General features: G+C 44.9%; 1 protein-coding gene across 1 annotated transcript; it reads left to right on the top strand.

Moving 5' to 3' along the window:
- Window positions 1-15,968: 15,968 nt before the first annotated feature.
- LOC135972445 (olfactory receptor 52E2-like) lies at window positions 15,969-16,916 on the top strand. The gene has a single exon (XM_065550572.1). It carries the CDS (start codon window positions 15,969-15,971, stop codon window positions 16,914-16,916), a length of 948 nt encoding a protein of 315 aa, XP_065406644.1.
- Window positions 16,917-20,167: the final 3,251 nt, after the last annotated feature.

Raw genomic sequence — 20,167 nt, forward strand, 5'->3', positions numbered from 1 at the left:
TGACTTTCTTCTTGTTGCTAATATACCTGAAGAAACCCTTCTTGTTACTCTTAAACATACCTGAAGAAACCCTTCTTGTTACTCTTAATGCATCTAGCCTCATGGACTTGTGTTCGTCCAGCTTTTCTAAATTGTCCTGAACCACTTCTTTCTCCACAGAGGGCTGGTCACCTTCTCCCCATACTGTGCTGTCCAGTGCAGCACAAATCATTTTGGGCAACATCTCTCCATCTGAGAGGAAGGGGATAAAACACTGAAGTGGTGCAATCAATATCTGGAGAAAGTGTATGATTTTGAAACATCAGCTTTCAAACAAATGGCAGTGCTCTTGCTACAGCACTCCACATTGAGATTCACATCAACAAGCTGTTTGATACTGTGACAGGGTCGGTAGCTCACCGTTGTGGCGCCTCCTCCTGGCCGCTTCGGGGAATTAGTTTTGCGCCAGTAGAGCGCCCTCTTTGGGTGGCGTTCCGCCTGTCGTCTCGCCTCTGTGGGGTGCACGGACTTGCGTTGCTCCCGACGTCGGCGTCCTCTTCCGGAGCACTGCCCTCCGACAGTGTCCCTTTGTCCAATCACACCCCCTTCCGGGGGGGCGTAAACAACAGCCCCACACCTTCAAGTCCAATCCTCACAGTCTAGGATCTGGTGTGGTTCTGACCGGCCGCTCCCTGCGGCCCGTGGCTGTGCGTGGGGTAGCACAGCAAACAAAGGGGGAAAAAGGGGGGGGGAGACTCAGGCCCGCCCACTACTCTGAGTCCCGGTCCAGAGGCCCTCGGGTGACAGTCTCACTGTCTTCCTTCTCCTTTCTCCTCTGACTATCCCTCTGGACCACTTCCCCAACAGCCCTTCTCTACGCTAGGCCTTCTCCTCTCAGGCCTGCCGCCTAGCAGGCTATGGAGTAGGGCCTTCTCCCACTCACTCAGGCTGGCCTGCACTGCGCTGTCCGTGGTGCTGGCCTCCCAGCTCTGGAGACAGACCTTCCCCTCTGAAGGCCTGGGACAGACTGACTGCTCCTGCTCTGGGCAGCCTTTTATATGGCTAAGCCGGACCATGATTGGGTGGCTCCAATCTGCCTTCTTATTGGCTCCCAGTAAGCCCTCTCCTGATTGGCCACGCGTCTACGCAGGCGCCTAGGCCTGCCGCAGCCCAGTCTCTCTAGGTGTGGGGTAATCGCCCCACCACAGATACCTATTGAGTTTGTCTCAAAGGAGCAGAGCAGAAAATAGAGCAAAGATGGGTTGAGGTTTTCAGACAAAATGCCAGAAAGTGATGACAGCCAAATGTTGAAATTGGTGTCTTTCGCACTTTCCATTCCTGTATCCACTGCCTATTGTGAGAAAGTTTTCAATTTGATGGCATAACCGTGAAGCAAGGATAGAAACAGACTGAGTGATAGCATTGTGAAAACAGACCTGCGGGTGCAATGGAACTTCAGTATTTCCTATGCAAACTTTCATGAGTTCTTAAAAAAGAACCCGGAGATGCTTAGAGCAGCAAGAGGCCAACTGAATTCGGATTTAAAAGGAAGGAAACGAAAGGTAATGACATTCTGCATGCGACCCAGCTTTGGGGTAAAAACATAACATTAAATTATAATTAAGTATTTAAGTATGAAGGTTTAAAATTTAAAGCTATTCATTGCTTTTGCTCCGTAGCTAGCAAACGAATACTCAAAAAGATGGGTAAATATGTTGAAAAATTATCTTGCTTTGAATTAAAATTATCATATTGATAGAAATACATTATTGAGCTACCTAACCACCAGCCCACAGCCTGAACCCCTCCCGCACCCCAAGCCTCTGCCCTAGCATGCTGAAATTGAGTGAGAGTGGGGAAGAGCGAGCTACGGAGGGAGGGGAGTTGGAGTGAGCAGGGCAGGGCCTTGGAGAACAGGTGGGGTAGGGGTGTGGCCTTGGGAAAAGGGTGGGGTAGGGGTGGGGTCTTTGGGATTGTGCGATTATACAGTTGACAACCCTACTGATCACATGGAGGAGGATGCCAAGGACAGAATGGCTGAGTCATCATCTATGCACCCAGACACCCAACCTGCGGCTCAGGCTTTGAGAGTGAACCATGTAACTGACCTCCTGGGTGGAGCAGTCACACAGCCGACCTCTCGGGGATAGAGAGAGGGGTGACGGAGAGTATCCCAAACCAGGTCCTGATTTTTTAAGAGTTTGTTCAAACGTGCTTGTGAAAACTAACCCTGTCAAGAGATAGTAGTTTGTGAAAATGCTAATGGCCTATCAGACTGAGGGGAGGAGGTAATTCCCTGGGCTGATAAGACACAGAGAGCTGCTGTGAGAGAGCTGCTGGGGGAAGACACATTCATGGAGTGAAAATTACACTGGGCAGATATAAATATATTAACATCTTTTCATGTGTTAGTATATTTATACCTTGGCCAATTCATGTCACCCTGTGCCTTAGTTTATATAATGGGGATATGTTCATAGTCACTTTCCTTTGCTAGGTGTTTTCAAGGTCCTTCAATGAAAGGTTCTGCATAGTATGATGATAGTTACTGATGAGTATTAGTGATCTCCGATCCCTTAGAGACAGCCCTGTGTGCCTGCAGAAACTGCTCATGTCTCCTCTTAGTCATCTTTCTCTAGATCTGCCTGACTACCAACCACCCTGGCATGTACAGGGTGTCAGAACCTATGGAGAACTAACATTAACCCTAGTTTTCTTATTAATCAACTATAAATTTCAGTACACACAAATGCACAGATCAGCCAATTCCTCTCTGACTCAGCACAGAGCCCCAGAGTTCTCATCCCCCTTTGGGAAGGCCTCTTAATTACTGTTTATTCCTAAAGCTGGGTAAATAGCACAGAAATGCAGAAAGGCTTGTCTCCAGCCTGTTTGCATCCAGATGCCTCTTCTTCACTACAGGCTGAGTGAACCCCACTGGGATTGCACAGAGCTATATTATAAATGGTGCTCAGCCCTGTGTCAGTTCTCAGTGTGGAATGTTGCTGCAGATGCCAGGGTGAGACAGGTGTGGGAAACGGCTCTCTAAGGGGGATTTTTTTTTATTTATTTTTTTTTTTTTTGCGAACAGGGGCTGCTAACAGGGAGTTTCTCAAGGGAGTTCTCCAGGTGAAGGAGGAGAAAATACAGGGCCTGTGGGGTAAGTGACTGTCTGTAGTGTGTGTTTGTTTGTGTTTGGGGGTTACTTGCTGTGTGCTGAGCTTGTGTTTGTCAGTCTGTTTGTTTGTTTGGTTGTTTGAAGGACCGTGTGCTGTGGCTGGCAGTTAGAATCTGTGAGCTTCAAAGGAAGGTCTGAAAGCTAGAATCCTCTGGTAATTGGCTGAGCCTTAATCAGTGGGCGGGCCATTCACCCAGCCCAGGGCTTTATAAAGCAGCGCACAAGCGACCAAGGAGGTTTTGCGACCAGGGGCTGCTAACAGGGAGTTTCGCAAGGGAGTTAGGAAGGGAGCGCGGGTCCCTTGCCGGTTCTATCTTATACCCTTTATTCCACTTAAAACCTATAGCCCAAACTACATTCAAATCTTCTTGCTTTAAACAACCCCTTCATTAATTAGGAGACAATGCAGGCAGAAGCCCAGCTGCAGAGTGGGGGCTATCCAGTTTATTGCACTGACTGTAGCATGTATGATTACCTGCCCCGTGAGCGGGTGGCGTATGTGTGCATTCGGTGCAAGGAGCTCCTGGCCCTCAGAGACCACGTACGGACTCTGGAGGCCAGGGTGGCGGAACTGGAGGAGCTAAGGGAGGCAGAGACGTATGTTGATGAGGCTTTCTGGGACACTGTAGAATTCTCCCACCTCCAGTCAGACAGACCCTGTGCTGTTGAGGAGGATGAAAGGCCCAGGGAAGCAGAGCAGTCAACGGGAGCAGAGGGAAAACTTCCCATAGTTGGGACCCTCCTTCCAGATGGTGCTGGGGTTGCCTCTCGCACTGACGTTACCTCTCTGGGGGAGGGAACTCCAGTTGCTAGGAAAAGGCAGGTATTAGTATTGGGAGATTCGATCATTAGAAACATAGATAGCTGGGTTTGTGATGACCGGGAGAACCGTATGGTGACTCGCCTGCCTGGTGCGAAGGCTGCGGATCTCTCCAGGCATCTAGACAGACTTATGTGTAGTGCTGGGGAGGAGCCGGTGGTCGTGGTACATGTAGGTACCAATGACATAGGGAAGGGTAGGAGAGATGTCCTGGAGGCCAAATTTAGGCGGTTAGGGAAGAGACTGAAATCCAGGACTTCTATGGTGGCATTCGCAGAAATGCTTCCAGTTCCACGCATAGGGCCAGGTAGGCAGGCAGAGCTTCAGAGTCTCAATGCATGGATGAGAGGATGGTGTAGAGAGGAGGGGTTTACATTCATTAGGAACTGGGGAAACTTCTGGAATGGGGGGAGCCTATACAGGAAGGATGGGCTCCACCTAAACCAAAGTGGAACCAGACTGCTGGCACTAAACATTAAAAAGGTTGTAGAGCAGTTTTTAAACTAGGAGATGGGGGAAAGCCGACTGCTGCAGAGGAGCATGTGGATCGGACAGAGACTTCTCTTAGGGAAGAGTCTAATGATAGAGATTCTCCAGGTTATAGTCAGGAGCAGAGGATGGAAGAGGATAAAGTAGGGGCCAGATCAGATGAGAAACATTCACATAAAAAAGAATCTGATACATCAGAAAAGGGCAGACAAATAAACAGTGACAAGTTTTTAAAGTGCTTGTACACAAATGCTAGAAGTCTAAATAATAAGTTGGGTGAACTAGAGTGCCTCGTGATAAAGGAGGATATTGATATAATAGGCATCACAGAAACCTGGTGGACTGAGAGCAATCAATGGGACACAATCATTCCGGGGTACAAAATATATCGGAAGGACAGAACAGGTCGTGCAGGGGCGGGGAGGGAGGGAGTGGCACTATATGTGAAAGAAAATGTACAATCAAATGAAATAAAAATCTTAAGCAAATCCGCATGCTCCATAGAATCTCTATGGATAGAAATTTCATGCTCTAATAAGAATATAACATTAGGGATCTATTATCGACCACCTGACCAGGATGGTGATAGTGATGATGAAATGCTAAGGGAAATTAGAGAGGCTATCAAAATTAAGAACTCAATAATAGTGGGGGATTTCAATTATCCCCATATTGACTGGGAACATTTCACTTCAGGACGAAATGCAGAGATAAAATTTCTCGATACTTTAAATGACTGCTTCATGGAGCAGCTGGTACGGGAACCCACAAGTGTAGAGGCAACTCTAGATTTAGTCCTGAGTCCCTGTGGTGGGAAGAACATCTCAATAGCCCAACACTGTGGCATTTAATTTCAAAAGGGGGAACTATGCAAAAATGAGGGGGTTAGTTAAACAGAAGTTAAAAGGTACAGTGACTAATGTGAAATCCCTGCAAGCTGCATGGGCGCTTTTTAAAGACACCATAATAGAGGCCCAACTTCAATGTAGACCCCAAATTAAGAAACACAGTAAAAGAACTAAAAAAGAGCCACCGTGGCTCAACAACCATGTAAAAGAAGCAGTGAGAGATAAAAAGACTTCCTTTAAAAAGTGGAAGTCAAATCCTAGTGAGGCAAATAGAAAGGAGCATAAACGCTGCCAAATTAAGTGCAAGAATGTAATAAGAAAAGCCAAAGAGGAGTTTGAAGAACGGCTAGCCCAAAACTCCAAAGGTAATAACAAAATGTTTTTTAAGTACATCAGAAGCAGGAAGCCTGCTAAACAACCAGTGGGGCCCCTGGATGATCGAGATACAAAAGAAGCGCTTAAAGATGATAAAGTCATTGCGGAGAAACTAAATGGATTCTTTGCTGATTCTTCTCAGTCTTCATGGCTGAGGATGTTAGGGAGATTCCCAAACCTGAGCTGGCTTTTGTAGGTGACAAATCTGAGGAACTGTCATGGATTGAAGTGTCACGAGAGGAGGTTTGGGAATTAATTGATAAACTGAACATTAACAAGTCACCGGGACCAGATGGCATTCACCCAAGAGTTCTGAAAGAACTCAAATGTGAAGTTGCGGAACTGTTAACTAAGGTTTGTAACCTGTCCTTTAAATCGGCTTCTGTACCCAATGACTGGAAGTTAGCTAATGTAACGCCAATATTTAAAAAGGGCTCTAGAGGTGATCCTGGCAATTACAGACCGGTAAGTCTAACGTCTGTACTGGGCAAATTAGTCAAAACAATAGTTAAGAATAAAATTGTCCGACACATAGAAAAACATAAACTGTTGAGCAATAGTCAACATGATTTCTGTAAAGGGAAATCGTGTCTTACTAATCTATTAGAATTCTTTGATGGGGTCAATAAACATGTGGACAAGGGGGATCCAGTGGACATAGTGTACTTAGATTTCCAGAAAGCCTTTGACAAGGTCCCTCACCAAAGGCTATTATGTAAATTGAGCTGCCATGGGATAAAAGGGAAGGTCCTTTCGTGGATTGAGAACTGGTTAAAAGACAGGGAACAAAGGGTAGGAATTAATGGTAAATTCTCAGAATGGAGAGGGGTAACTAGTGGTGTTCCCCAAGGGTCAGTCCTCGGACCGATCCTATTCAACTTATTCATAAATGATCTGGAGAAAGGGGTAAACAGTGAGGTGGCAAAGTTTTCAGATGATACTAAACTGCTAAAGATAGTTAAGTCCAAAGCAGACTGTGAAGAACTTCAAAAAGATCTCACAAAACTAAGTGATTGGGCAACAAAATGGCAAATGAAATTTAATGTGGATAAATGTAAAGTAATGCACATTGGAAAAAATAACCCCAACTATACATACAATATGATGGGGGCTAATTTAGCTACAACAAGTCAGGAAAAAGATCTTGGAGTCATCGTGGATAGTTCTCTGAAAATGTCCACGCAGTGTGCAGAGGCGGTCAAAAAAGCAAACAGGATGTTAGGAATCATTAAAAAGGGGATAGAGAATAAGAATGAGAATATATTATTGCCCTTATATAAATCGATGGTATGCCCTCATCTCGAATACTGCGTACAGATGTGGTCTCCTCATCTCAAAAAAGATATACTGGCACTAGAAAAGGTTCAGAAAAGGGCAACTAAAATGATTAAGGGTTTGGAACTGGTCCCATACAAGGAGAGATTAAAGAGGCTAGGAGTCTTCAGCTTGGAAAAGAGGAGACTAAGGGGGGATATGATAGAGGTATATAAAATCATGAGTGATGTGGAGAAAGTGGATAAGGAAAAGTTATTTACTTATTCCCATAATACAAGAACTAGGGGTCATCAAATGAAATTAATAGGCAGCAGGTTTAAAACAAATAAAAGGAAGTTCTTCTTCACGCAGCGCACAGTCAACTTGTGGAACTCCTTACCTGAGGAGGTTGTGAAGGCTAGGACTATAACAGAGTTTAAAAGAGAACTGGATAAATTCATGGTGGTTAAGTCCATTAATGGCTATTAGCCAGGACGGGTAAGGAATGGTGTCCCTAGCCTCTGTCTGTCAGAGGATGGAGATGTATTCCCAGAGAGGACACTTCCATCTCAGGATTCACAGGTACCCATCTCTTGCTGAGGAGCTCACCTGCTAGACAAACCCAGTGCAACGTGGGCATGATGGGATAGAGAGTAAGTCTGTGGTCCTTTCCACTCTGCACAGCCATTAAACATCCCAGGGTCCTTGCCACAGGTGATGAATTTGCTCCAGTATCGTGGGACAAAATCTCCCTCTTTGCTGTGCCCCCATGGCTGAGGGCCTCCAGCTGTATTTCAGTGGCACAGTGGATCCTTCAGGGTGAGAGGTGTTAGTAGACGTACAATGCAAGGCTAAGTTCTGAGGCCGTGGCCCATAGTTTGTTCAGACACCGAGGCAAAACTCACCTTGGAGTAAGAACTGAGCAAAGACCTCATGAGCCAGCGATGTGTTAATGAAGAGACACTGTCACCTCTCCTTCTTGAATTTCAGGGCTCTGGTGGTTAATGAGGGTGAGGGAGGGGGACTGTTACCTGTCTTTTATCTACTGGAAAGCATGAAGGTGCTCAGGCTCCACACTGGAACAATTATAAGAATTTTTCAACATGGGCTAGACTCCTTCTCTTCCAGCTTCATTTGAGAAGTTAGTTGAACTCTTATGCCTGAAACTTTCAAAAACAATTAGCCAGATGTAGACACCCCGTGTGGGAAATCTCACTCCAAATGGTTAAATTTTGGCAATCTTAAAAGCAACTGAGAATTTAAGTCACCTAATTGAAATTGTCCAACTGCCTTAACTAAAGTTGGTGCCATCAGCACCACTAACAATGACCAATCCATTTTGGAATCCCATTCAGCTAAGCTCTTTGCTTCAATAACATTGGTGGCAAGGAGTTCCACAGATTAAATATGGATTATGTAAACAATTTTCTTTTCTCAGTGTTATATGTTCAGACTTTCAATGTAATTGCATGCTCCCTTGTTTGTGTAAATTAAAATGCCTTATCTACTTTTTTATCAATAGATTCATAGTGTTAAAGATCAGAACGAACCTTTAGATCATCCAGTCTGACCTCCTGTTTAACAGAGATCATTAAATTTTACCCAATTGCCCTTGTATTGAGCTCCATAACTTGTGTTTGACTAAGACCTGGTCTACACTAGGATTTTACTTTGTAGAATCACAGAGCTATAGGGTTAGAAGGGAACACAAGAGTCATCTAATCTGACTGCCACCAATATGCAGGATTTGTTGAGTCTTAGTCATCCCTGACAGATAGATATCCACCTCCTTTGGAAAACCTCCAACGTAGAAGATCGAATGACCTTCCAAGGCATCTGTTCCATTGTCCTATGCTTCTTACAGTTAGGAAGTTCTTCCTGAGATTTCATCTAAATCTGCTATGCTGTAGTTTGAACCCTTTGTCTCTTGTCCTGTGCTCTGCAGCAAGAGGGAACATTGTTCCTCCACCGTTTTAGGGCAGCCTTTCAAGTGTTTGAAGACTATCATGCCCCCCCTTAATCTCCTCTTTTTCCAAACTAAACACATGTGGTTCTTTCGGCTTCCTCATTTTCCATCCCTTGGATCATCTTTGTCATTTGCCTCTGGATCCTTTCTGGTTTCTCTACATCCTTCCTATAACACAGTATTCCATCTGAGGCCTAAGCAGTGCTGAATAGAGCAGTATTATCACCTACCATCACTTGCATGCTATGCCCTGGATAATGTAACCTAACTTTGCATTTGCATTTTTTGAAAAAGCCACACACACACAAAAAAATCTCCACACACACCTGAGAGGTTATATCAACCTAACCCTGATGTAGAAAGAAATTCTTGCATCGACCTAAATACCAGCAGTAGTGTTTAGTAGACGTAGGACTCCAAAAATCATTGATTCAGATAATGGGCCACATTTTGTAGGGGAAGATACTAAAAGTTTATGAAAAGCTTTAGGAATAAAGCAATGACCACATATCCCCTAGCATCATGAACAGTAGAAAGGATTAATCAAACTATTAAACAAGCTCTACGCAAAGTAGGGCAAGAACCTGGCAAAGATTGGGACAATAAATTGTCAATGGAGTTGGCAGCCATCCGGAGTAGTGATCAATTGCTTACTGGCTACCAGCCTTATCAAATTCTCTCTGGAAGGCCTATGAGATTGTGGAACACTTTATTATACCCAGGAGAAGAAGAAGAAGAAGCAGAAGAAGTGTCAATTACTCAATGGATAAGGGAGTTACTGATAGAATTTAAGAAAATGGAGTTTAAATTGACTGACGCCATTGGAAAAGCAAGAGACTACATGGATTTTCATGTGGCTCAGGACAGTAAATTATGGAAAATCGGAAATTGAATAATGTATTTGAAATTAATATAGAAAAATCATGTTCTGGAGTCTAGATGGGTTGGATCATTTTCCATCATGAATAAAATTTCACCCTACTGTACTGCAGATTAACAAAGGGGAAAAGGGAAAGTGGGTCCACAGATCACAATTAAAGTTATGGCCTAAGGTTTAAATAATGTTCCTTTCTTTTTCTTTTAGTTTATCTTACATAGAGAAATGATCAATTGCAACAGAGATTATACTGTATGGACCTTGGATTTGGAGTGTAGATATGGTGCTACCATTTTTGTAATTGGCTTATTGCTTATGCTTGCTCTTCTTTGCACTTTGTGCTTAGTAGAAGAATTGTGTTGTGTGCGTTATATTTTAGGAACAAAAAATAATAAAATCTTTGAGCAAAAGATAGAAGAGGCGAGTGTAAGTATTTAGAATAATTTGGCCAGAGCATTGGACATTATTCCTATGAAATAATGGCCATGGCTTCAATATTGAGGATCTTCATATTTCAAGAGGGATGGAAATATGGGCTTTGCCTTTTATGGTTTTGAATATTTGGGGAAATGTAGGGGTACACAGATATACATATGGGAACACCTCTAAGATGGAGGTATGGATCAAAGTGGATCCATTTTGAAGCACTTGGAGGAGAGGAAGGTGATCAGAAACAGTCAACATGGATTCACCAACGGCAAGTAATGCCTGACCAACCTGATTGCCTTCTATGATGAGATAACTGGATCTGTGGATATGGGGAAAGCAGTGAATGTGATATATCTTGACTTTAGCAAAGCGTTTGATACGGTCTCCCACAGTATTCTTGCCAGCAAGTTAAAAAAGTATGGATTGGATGAATGGGCTATAAGGTGGATAGAAAGCTAGCTAGATTTTTGGGCTCAACAGGTAGTGATCAACAGCTTGATGTCTAATTGGCAGATGGTATCAAGTGACAAGGGGTCTGTCCTGGGGCCAGTTTTGATCAACATCTTTATTAATTATCTGGATGATGGGATGGATTGCACCCTCAGCAAGTTTGCAGATGACACTAAGTTAGGGGAGAGGTAGAAATGCTGGAGGATAGGGACAGAGTCCAGAGTAACCTAGATAAATTGGAGAATTGGGCCAAAATAAATCTGATGAAGTTCAACGAGGACAAGTGCAAAGTCTTGCACTTGGGATGGAAGAATCCATTGCACCAGTACGGAAGAATCCATGCACCGCTAGAGGCTAGGGACCGACTGGCTAAGCAGCAGTTCTGCAAATTAGGACCTCAGGATGACAGTGGATGAGAAGCTGGATATGAGTCAACAGTGTACTCCAGGAAGGCTAAAGGCATATTGGGCTGCATTAGTAGAAACATTGCCAGCAGATTGAGGGAAGTGATTATTCCCCTCTGTTTAGCACTTGTGAGGACACATCAGGATTATTGCATGCCGTTTTGGGCCCACCACTACAGAAAGGATGTGAACAAATTGGAGAGAGTCCAGTGGAAGGCAACGAAAATGATTAGGGGGCTAGGGCACATGACTTATGAGGAGAGGCTGAGGGCACTGGACAGATTTAGTCTGCAGAATAGAAGAGTGGGGGGGGGGGATTTAATAGTAGCCTTCAACTACCTGAAGGGGAGGGGGGGTTGAAAGGGGATAGAGAGTGGCTGTTCTTAGTGGTGGCAGATGACAGAACAAGGAGCAATGGTCTCAAGTTGCAGTGGGGGAGGTCTAGGTTGGATATTAGGAAACACTATTTCACTAGGAGGGTGGTGAAGCTCTGGAATGGGTTACCTAGGGAGGTGGTGGAATCTCCATACTTAGAGGTTTTTAAGGCCCGGCTTGACAAAGCCCTGCCTGGAATGATTTAGTTAGTGTTGGTCCTGCTTTGAGCAGGGGGTTGGACTAGATGACCTCCTCAAGTCTCTTCCAACCCTAATCTTCTATGATTCTATGAATACATTTGACTACTCGTAGGACAGAATGGGAAAAACAGGATCAAAGAAAACCAGATGTGAAGAACAATCTTTTGAGGTAAAATTTGAAATATGGTGCAAAGATGGCAAAAATGTGACATGGGAATATCTAAAGCCAAAAAATTTGGAAGAGCAACGGAGGTATTTTTACATACTAAGGGAGGGTCACCTGATGTTTAGATTTAATTATGATGAGAACAGTCTGAATATGAGTATTCTGAACTGTACCTTTTCAAGTTTGGGATTTGATGTAGTCACCCTAGATATGACTAATGAATAAGAAATGGCTAATACTCATGTGATGTAATGGATTGTGTTGGTTCAGGAAAATTAATAGCAGAATATGGCATATGGTCTTTTTTAAAAAGAACAGGAGTACTTGTGGCACCTTAGAGACTAACAAATGTATTAGAGCATAAGCTTTCGTGGACTACAGCCCACTTCTTCTGAAACCGGTCTTTTTTAAGTTTATTATTCAGATATCAGTAAATAAAATTGCTCCAAGAATCATTGCAGACGAGCTCCCATATAGGAGAGGAGAAGTAATGAAGCCCCAACTATTGTGGATCAAACAATCTGTTTGGAAGGACTGCAAGTAAATGTAAGTTCACAACATCCGGAGTATATGCCATATGCCTGGCCTCTATTACAAACATGGAAACAACAATGGGGAGATGGTACTATTCCAAATAGAAGAGGTAAGGAGGAATATGTTGTAGGAGGCACTGGTGCTGGACCTGGAGTTTTAAACTCATTTGATTTTGAGACATTACAAGGGAAAATGTCAGCCTTGCATAAGATTTTGGGGGCTATACAGACACATGACAGAAAATTTTGATGCATTATCGGAACAAGGAATAAGAAGTGTGGAACTCCAATTGAAACAAGGCCAAGCCTTGAAAATGTCTCTAAATCTTAATCTATTTGGTGTGTCGGATATTGACAATAAAATGTATTAGCAATAGGGTGTGTACAGATGTAAATTTATGGGATACAATACATAGAAAGAATGGTTAATCTGATAAATAATGGGCCATTGCTTTTTAAGTGGTTCAAATATCCTCATATATGTAATCAACAAATTGCAGGATGGAAGAAATATATGGAGTTTAATTGGAGTCAAGCCACCCTGATGGGAAAGTGAAATTACACAACACAGGGAAGCAAAGAAAATCAGCAATGGCCTGGGTGTTGCCAAAATTTATTAATGGAGAGTTATGGCAAATAGAAATAAGTGGGACACACTTGATTCAAGAAGAATGGAATTACAAACTGGAGAAATGGTCTGAGGTAAATAGGATGAAATTCAATAAGGAAAAATGCAAAGTACTCCACTTAGGAAGGAACAATTAGATGCACACATACAGAATGGGAAATGACTGCCTAGGAAGGAAACTGCAGAAATGGATCTAGGGGTCATAGTAGACCATAAGCTAACTATGAATCAACAGTGTAACGCTGTTGCAAAAAAAGCAAACATCATACTGGGCTGTATTAGTAGGATTGTTGTAAGTAAGACATGAGAATTAATTCTTCCACTCTACACTACACTGATTAGGCCTTAACTGGAGTATTGTGTCCAGTTCTGGGTGCCACATTTCAGGAAAGATATGGACAAATTGTAGAGAGTCCATAGAAGAGCAACAAGGATGATTAGAGGTCTGGAAAGCATGACCTATGAGGGAAGATTGAAAGAACAGGGTTTGTTTAGTCTGAAAAAGAGAAGACTGAGAGGGGATGTGATAACAGTTTTCAAATACCTAAAAGGTTGTTACAAGAAGGAGGGAGAAATATTTTTGTCCTTAACCTCTGATGATAGGACAAGAAGCAATGGGCTTAAATTGCAGCAAGGGATGTTTAGCTTGGATATTAGGAAAAAACTTCCTAACTGTCAGAGTGGACAGACACTGGAATAAATTGCCCAGGGAGGTTGTGGAATCTCCATCATTGGAGATTTTTAAGAGCAGGTTAGACAAACAGGGATGTTCTAGATTGTGCTGGTCCTGCCATGAGTGCAGTGGACTGGACTTGATGACCTCTCAAGGTACCTTCCAGTTCTATGATGCTATGAGTCTATAAATTAGTAGAATTAAGGGAACATTGTGAAGAGTGGGAATGAAGCAAATATGTGTGCTCACAACTAACTTGATCCCTAGAGGGAGGTCTTTTGTACCATTCAAGTGGACAATGTACCATGCAATAATTAGCTTCTAATGGCACAAGAGTGTTTGATTTAGGCAATGGCTGTATTTTTTTGATAACCACTGAAAAACAAGTATTTTGGGGAAGTATGACAGAAAAAGGCCCAATTGAGTCATGTAAATGTAATGTAACAGAGATCATTATTTAAAAAGGAAATACTTCGGGAACCAAAAGATGTGGACTGGTCCTTTGGTTTGGGGATACTTTGGGAATAATGGGAAAAATTGATTGATGAAAGCGAAAAAATCAGGCAATATTCAAAAGATGTATCTAAGTCTGATGAGCTGGGAAAAATAAACATTCTGGTCCACAATAGTCAAATATTAAAATTGGGGAAAGAAGGAGAAGAATTGTCTATTTCTCTCTGAAAACATTCACTCAATGTGCAGCGGCAGTCAAAAAATCAAACAGAATGTTGGTAATAATTAGAAAAGGGATAGATAATAGGACAGAAAATATATTGCCTCTGTATAAATCCATGGTACACCCATATCTTGAATACTGTGTGCAGATGTGGTCTCCACATCTCAAAAAAGATATATTGCAATAGGAAAAGGTTCAGAAAAGAGCAACAAAAATGATTAGGGGTATGGAACAGCTTCCATATGAGGAGAGATTAATAAAACTGGGAATTTTCATCTTGGAAAAGAGATGGCTAAGGGGAGATATCATTGAGATCTATAAAATTATGACTGGTGTAGAGAAAGTAGATAAGGAAGTTTTGTTTATTACTTCCCATAACACAAAAACTAGGGGTCACCAAATGAAATTAATAGGCATCAGGTTTAAAACAAATAAAAGGAAGCATTTTTTTTTACACAACACAAAGTCAACCTGTGGAACTTTTTGCCAGAGGAAGTTGTGAAGGCCAAGAGTATAGCAGGGTTCAAAAAAGAACTAGATAAATTCATGGAGGATACATCCATCAATGGCTATTAGCCAGGATGAGTAGACATAGTGTGCCTAGGCTCTGTGTGCCTGAAGCTGAGAATGAGGGACGGGGATGGATCACTTGATGATTACCTGTTCTGTTCATTACCTGTGGGGCAACTGGCACTGGCCACTGGGATCAGACAGGATAGTGGGCTAGATGGACCTTTGGTCTGACCCAGTATGTCCATTCATATGTTCTTGTGTGTATATAGAGAGAGTGTGATTCATATATCCATGTAATATGATATAGGACATTGAGGACCGGTATGGATGACACGTGCTTGATATGAATACCTGCGTTGCGACTTGGCAACTAAAGCAAGAACTTAAGATCAAGAACTATTAGAACTATTTGTGCAAAAACAATCTTATGATGTTCCGAGAAAATACGGAGAATTAGCACCAGCTGGACTGATATAAAATAGTATAAGAATTGAAGGAAATGACATGCCTTGGACCAAGGCATCTCTTGTCTCTTTCAAATTGTGTGGATAGGAGGCCTAGTATACAAAAGCAAAGAACAGATGATGTGACAGAATGGACTATAAATGGTTGCCTATGATTTCTGCAAAAGGGAGTCACTTATTGATCTAGAGGCTCATGTGGATATAGATGAGTTTCTAGCCGGCTCCCAGCATCTTATGATTGGAAGGAATTTTGACTGGCCATCGGGACCATTCTGACCTGTGGACCCTGGTATAGTATGTTTGCGGTGTAAATATGGAGTGAGTATGGTTTGTTTTGTAATCAGTAAAGAGCATTTAGAGTATTACATATCAGCATTGTGTCTGGTTTCTGCCTGCTCCCTATTCCGTAGAGAGGTCTCTATTGAGGGTCTAACATTAGTAGTGTCAAAGTTTTTCATAATTCATTTATCTGAATAATGAAAATGTTTCACCCATGAGAACAGCCTCCAATAGTGCATGTAGTGTCTCATATTAACATTGTCTTTCCATCCAGGCATTTGTACTGCGACCATCACCCTAGAGCCTGGGTACATACAGGAAGCCAGTGGAATATACAGTACATGCAGGAGACACCATTCTGCCTCAGAGTTGGACACCTTCTCCCCTACTCCATGTCAGATTCCAACACAACCGACTTCACCAACCCCTCCACCTTCATCCTGGTGGGCATTCCTGGCCTGGAGGTGACCCATGTCTGGATCTCCATCCCCTTCTGCACCATGTACACCATAGCCATCTTGGGGAACTTCACTATCCTGTTCATTGTGAAGACGGAGCTGAGCCTCCATGGGCCCATGAACTATTTCCTCTGCATGCTGGCTGTCACTGACCTGGTCCTGTGCACATGCACCATTCCAAAGACACTGAGCATTTTCTGGTTCAATTCCAGGGAGGTAGCATTCAGTGCCTGCCTCATCCAAATGTTCTTCATTCACTGCTTTTTTGCGATGGAGTCTGGGATCTTCGTGGCCATGGCTTTTGATCGCTACGTGGCCATCTGTGATCCCCTGAGACATTCTGCCATCCTGACAAATCCTGTGGTGGCCAATATTGGCCTGGCTGTGGTGCTGCGTGGCTGCATGCTCGTACTGCCCTGTCCTTTGCTGGCAAGGCAGTTGCCATATTGCAAAACCAACATCATCCTCCACTCGTGCTGCGAGCACATAGCTTTGGTGAAGCTGGCCTGCGCCGACATCCGCATCAATATTTATTATGGCCTCTTTATGGCAATCCTGGTGATCAGTCTAGATATGTTTTTTATAGCTGTGTCCTATATCCAGATACTCAGGGCCATCTTCAGACTCCCCACAAAGGACACCCGGATAAAGACTTTTGGGACCTGTGGCTCCCACCTCTGTGCCATTTTAGCCTTTTACATCCCAGGTCTGTTCTCTGTCCTCACATACCGGATTGGCCACAATGTGGCCCTGCATTTCCATGTTCTCTTTATGAATGTGTGCCTCCTGGTGCCCCCCATGCTAAACCCCATCATTTTTGGTGTGAATACCAAACAGATCTGGGACAGGCTGCTTCGGCTCTTTACTCATAAAGGGACCTAAAGTTTTCTCCTCACGCTCCTTGTAGAGCTGGCTTTTGACATGGTCCTGGGCCCTCCTCCTTGAATCCCTGACTTGACAGAGAGAGAGATATTAATCCCCTTCCTGACCTTACTGTGTAGTGTCAGTGTGACAAACTGGGGAATCGGTCTATATAGAACTCATTGAGTTGACACCTTTCTAATTGCTTGTACTGGACCCCCAAGATCCCACCCCTTGCCCCCACATATTCCAACAAGGCCCCACTCCTGCTCTGCCTCTTCCCCCAAGGCCCCACCCAGTCACTCACTGCATCATTGCCATGTCCCTCCTCCCCCTACCCCCCAGCTGCAAGTGAGCCATTTAAGGTTTTGGTAAGGGTGACAACTTTAAACATGATTCAAGGGGCTACATAGGCACTCAAAAGCTGTATTTTTTAGCAGATAACTTACCAATTAGCTGACTGGAGAACGGTATCTAATTCCTATGTAAAAGAAAGAAAAATAAATAAATATTAGACTCACTCAGCTCTGGTACTAAAATGTTCTGGCATCTTGGAGCAAGGAGGGGCAATCAGGGGCCTATGTAGAGGGTTTTTTTCGCAGAGGGCTCTTATGCCATCCATGGCTGGACTCCAGCATTGGTGCCCCAGCGAAATTGGACTGATGAGCAGCAGGGAAGACTAGAGCCCCTGCTACAGGTGATCCAGGAGGGACAATGGGAGACATATTGGACCCTTCAGGAACAGATGGGGCAGCTGCTTAATGAACAGCTGACCCTTGTAAGACTCCTAAGGAAGGAATCCAGGAAAGATCACAGAGAGTGGTGTGAAAAGCCCCGCAGCAGGGCCAGGAGGCCAGTGGTGTAGTGCAGGGCTTGTTACACCTGCAGGAGGTGTGGACATTTAAGGAGGGATTGTCCCTCCTGGTATGGGGGAAAGAAGCCTCGCCCAGAGCAGGGGAAGGGACATGGCCCTGGGAAGGCTCTCTGGGTGAGAAAACCCAGGGGACAATGGACATGTTGGGCCTGTGGGCAATGCAGACACCTGCAGATGGAGTGCCCAGGCCCAAGGTGGAGGGTCCAGTTGAACCCCAGTGAGAAGGGGAGACCCAAGACAGACTGTTAGAGGCCCAAGGCAGCAAAGGGGCAAGGAATCTACTTTGGATGCCACAAGCGGGGCCATATTAAGAGGCACTGCCCCCTCAGGTGAGGGTGGCTGAATAAGGAAATGCCTGGGGACCCAGATGGGGCAAAGATATGGGGGAGGTTTAGGTTGGATATTAGGAAAAACTTTTTCACTAGAAAGGTGGTGAAACACGGGAATGGGTTACCTAGGGAGGTGGTGGAATCTCCTTCCTTAGAGGTTTTTAAGGTCAGGCTTGACAAAGCCCTGGCTGGGATGATTTAGTTGGGGATTGGTCCTGCTTTGAGCAGGTGGTTGGACTAGATGAGCTCCTCAGGTCCCTTCCAACCCTGATATTCTATGATTCTATGAGCATGGTCAACATGGCAGTGAAGGTGGTAGACTGGCCTGAGCCACCAGCGTGAGGTGGCAGAAAAGGGGACTCAGATGGAGTGGGCCAAGTGAGAGGTCAGGACCCAGACTGTGAGGGAGCAGGCTACAACGGGAACTCGTACCCTGACAGCCACAAAACAGGCCCACTGGACAGTGGAGGTGGAGCTGCAGAAAGCCCACAAGGTGAAGGAAGACCTGGTCCTGAAGTTGAAGGAAACTGAAGAGAAGTGAATGCGACTGGTAGGACATCTCTGGGTTGCACGGGCTAGAGGACCCCCCACCCCTTGGCATGGGATATTGAGAGCGGGGAGTAGTGGGGCCGTCACCTCGCTCCAGTTTGGAATGGGTTAAAAACAGCCTGGGAAAGGGCTGCCCAGGAGAGCCAATCATGAGCAGGCTTGAGGCAGCCAATTAGGTCCTGGCAGGGCCAATATAAGAAGGGCTCCTGGGGAAAAGGAAGTGAGTTTTGCTCCAGCAGTGGATCAAGAAGGATCTAGCTGCCTGGTAGACACAGGGTACCTTGGGCAGAGCAGTACTGGGAAAGGGCAGGCTGAGCTGGGGAGCTCTGGCCTGGTGACCTCCCAGGCTAAGGCTTTGCAGCAAATGCCTGAAGAGATACTAGGGAGGCATCCAGGCCAAGAAAAAGTAGCAGGTCCAACCCCCTTGCCAGTGATGAGTGACAATTTCAGACTGTAGTTTGCCCCCGAGAGAAAGGGCTACATGACGACTAGCAGTAGCCACTGATGCAAAGTGGATATAGGGGGTTGGGGTTCCCCTGAGGAGGGGAGACCCAGAGTGTGGGGACAGTGCTGTGGGGGAGCATCCCAAGGTAAGGGGCACCGTGGTCCAGAAGGGACACGGGGCCTGAACTGGAGAAGATAAAGGGACTGCAGAGAGGCAGGTATAGACAGGGGAGAAACTGGCCATAGGAGGGTGCACCTGAGCTGGATGAGCTAATTCCCGGACTGACCAGCAGTAGGTGCCATGGCAGTGAGTGCCCAGCCCTACAACACATGGTGGAAAATGCGGGCATCATAAAGGAGGAGACCCATCTGCATAAGCAGCTGGAGGAATCAGAAGCGACTCTGGAGGTGCATGTGTGACTAGCTCAGGTGAGGAAACCCCCCTACTCCCAGGGGTGGTGATCTTGAGGGTGAGGGCTGTACTGGGGTTGTCACCCTGCTACGGCTCAGAAAAGGTTAAAAGCCAGCCCTTGGAGAGGGCTAGGGTTGGGGCTGAGAGCCAATAAGGAAAAGTCTGGGAGGAAGCCAATCAGGGCCAGGCTGGGCCCTATACAAAGGCTGCAGGGCCAGAAGGCTGCCAGTCTCTCTCCAGTTTTGGAGAGAAGTGGTCCTGGCCTCCTGAAAGAGTAAAGAGTACCTTGGACAGTGCAGAGTTGGGGAAGGGCAGAAGGAGCTGGGGCAGTTCCAGCCTGGCAAACCCCCAGGCAGGTACCTTGCTGTCAGGGTTGGAAGAGGTATTAGGGCTGTGGGGAGGCAGCCAGGGAAGGAAGAGGCAGCAGGTCCAACCTCCTGGCCGATGATGGGTGGCCAATTCATACTGCAGTTTGAAATGGTCACTCATAACTGGCAAGGGGGTTGGACCTGCTGCCTTTTCTTGGCCTGGCTGCCTCCCTAGTACATCCTCAGGCTTTTGCTGCAAGGCCTCCACTAGGTTGCTCCGGACTCTGGACTGGTAACTATAACATCAACTGGCAGGACAGTGTGTGTGTGTGTGTGTGTGTGTGATTGAATGCATA

Source organism: Chrysemys picta, chromosome 1 (assembly GCF_011386835.1).
Source record: "Chrysemys picta bellii isolate R12L10 chromosome 1, ASM1138683v2, whole genome shotgun sequence".
NCBI lineage: Eukaryota > Metazoa > Chordata > Testudines > Emydidae > Chrysemys > Chrysemys picta.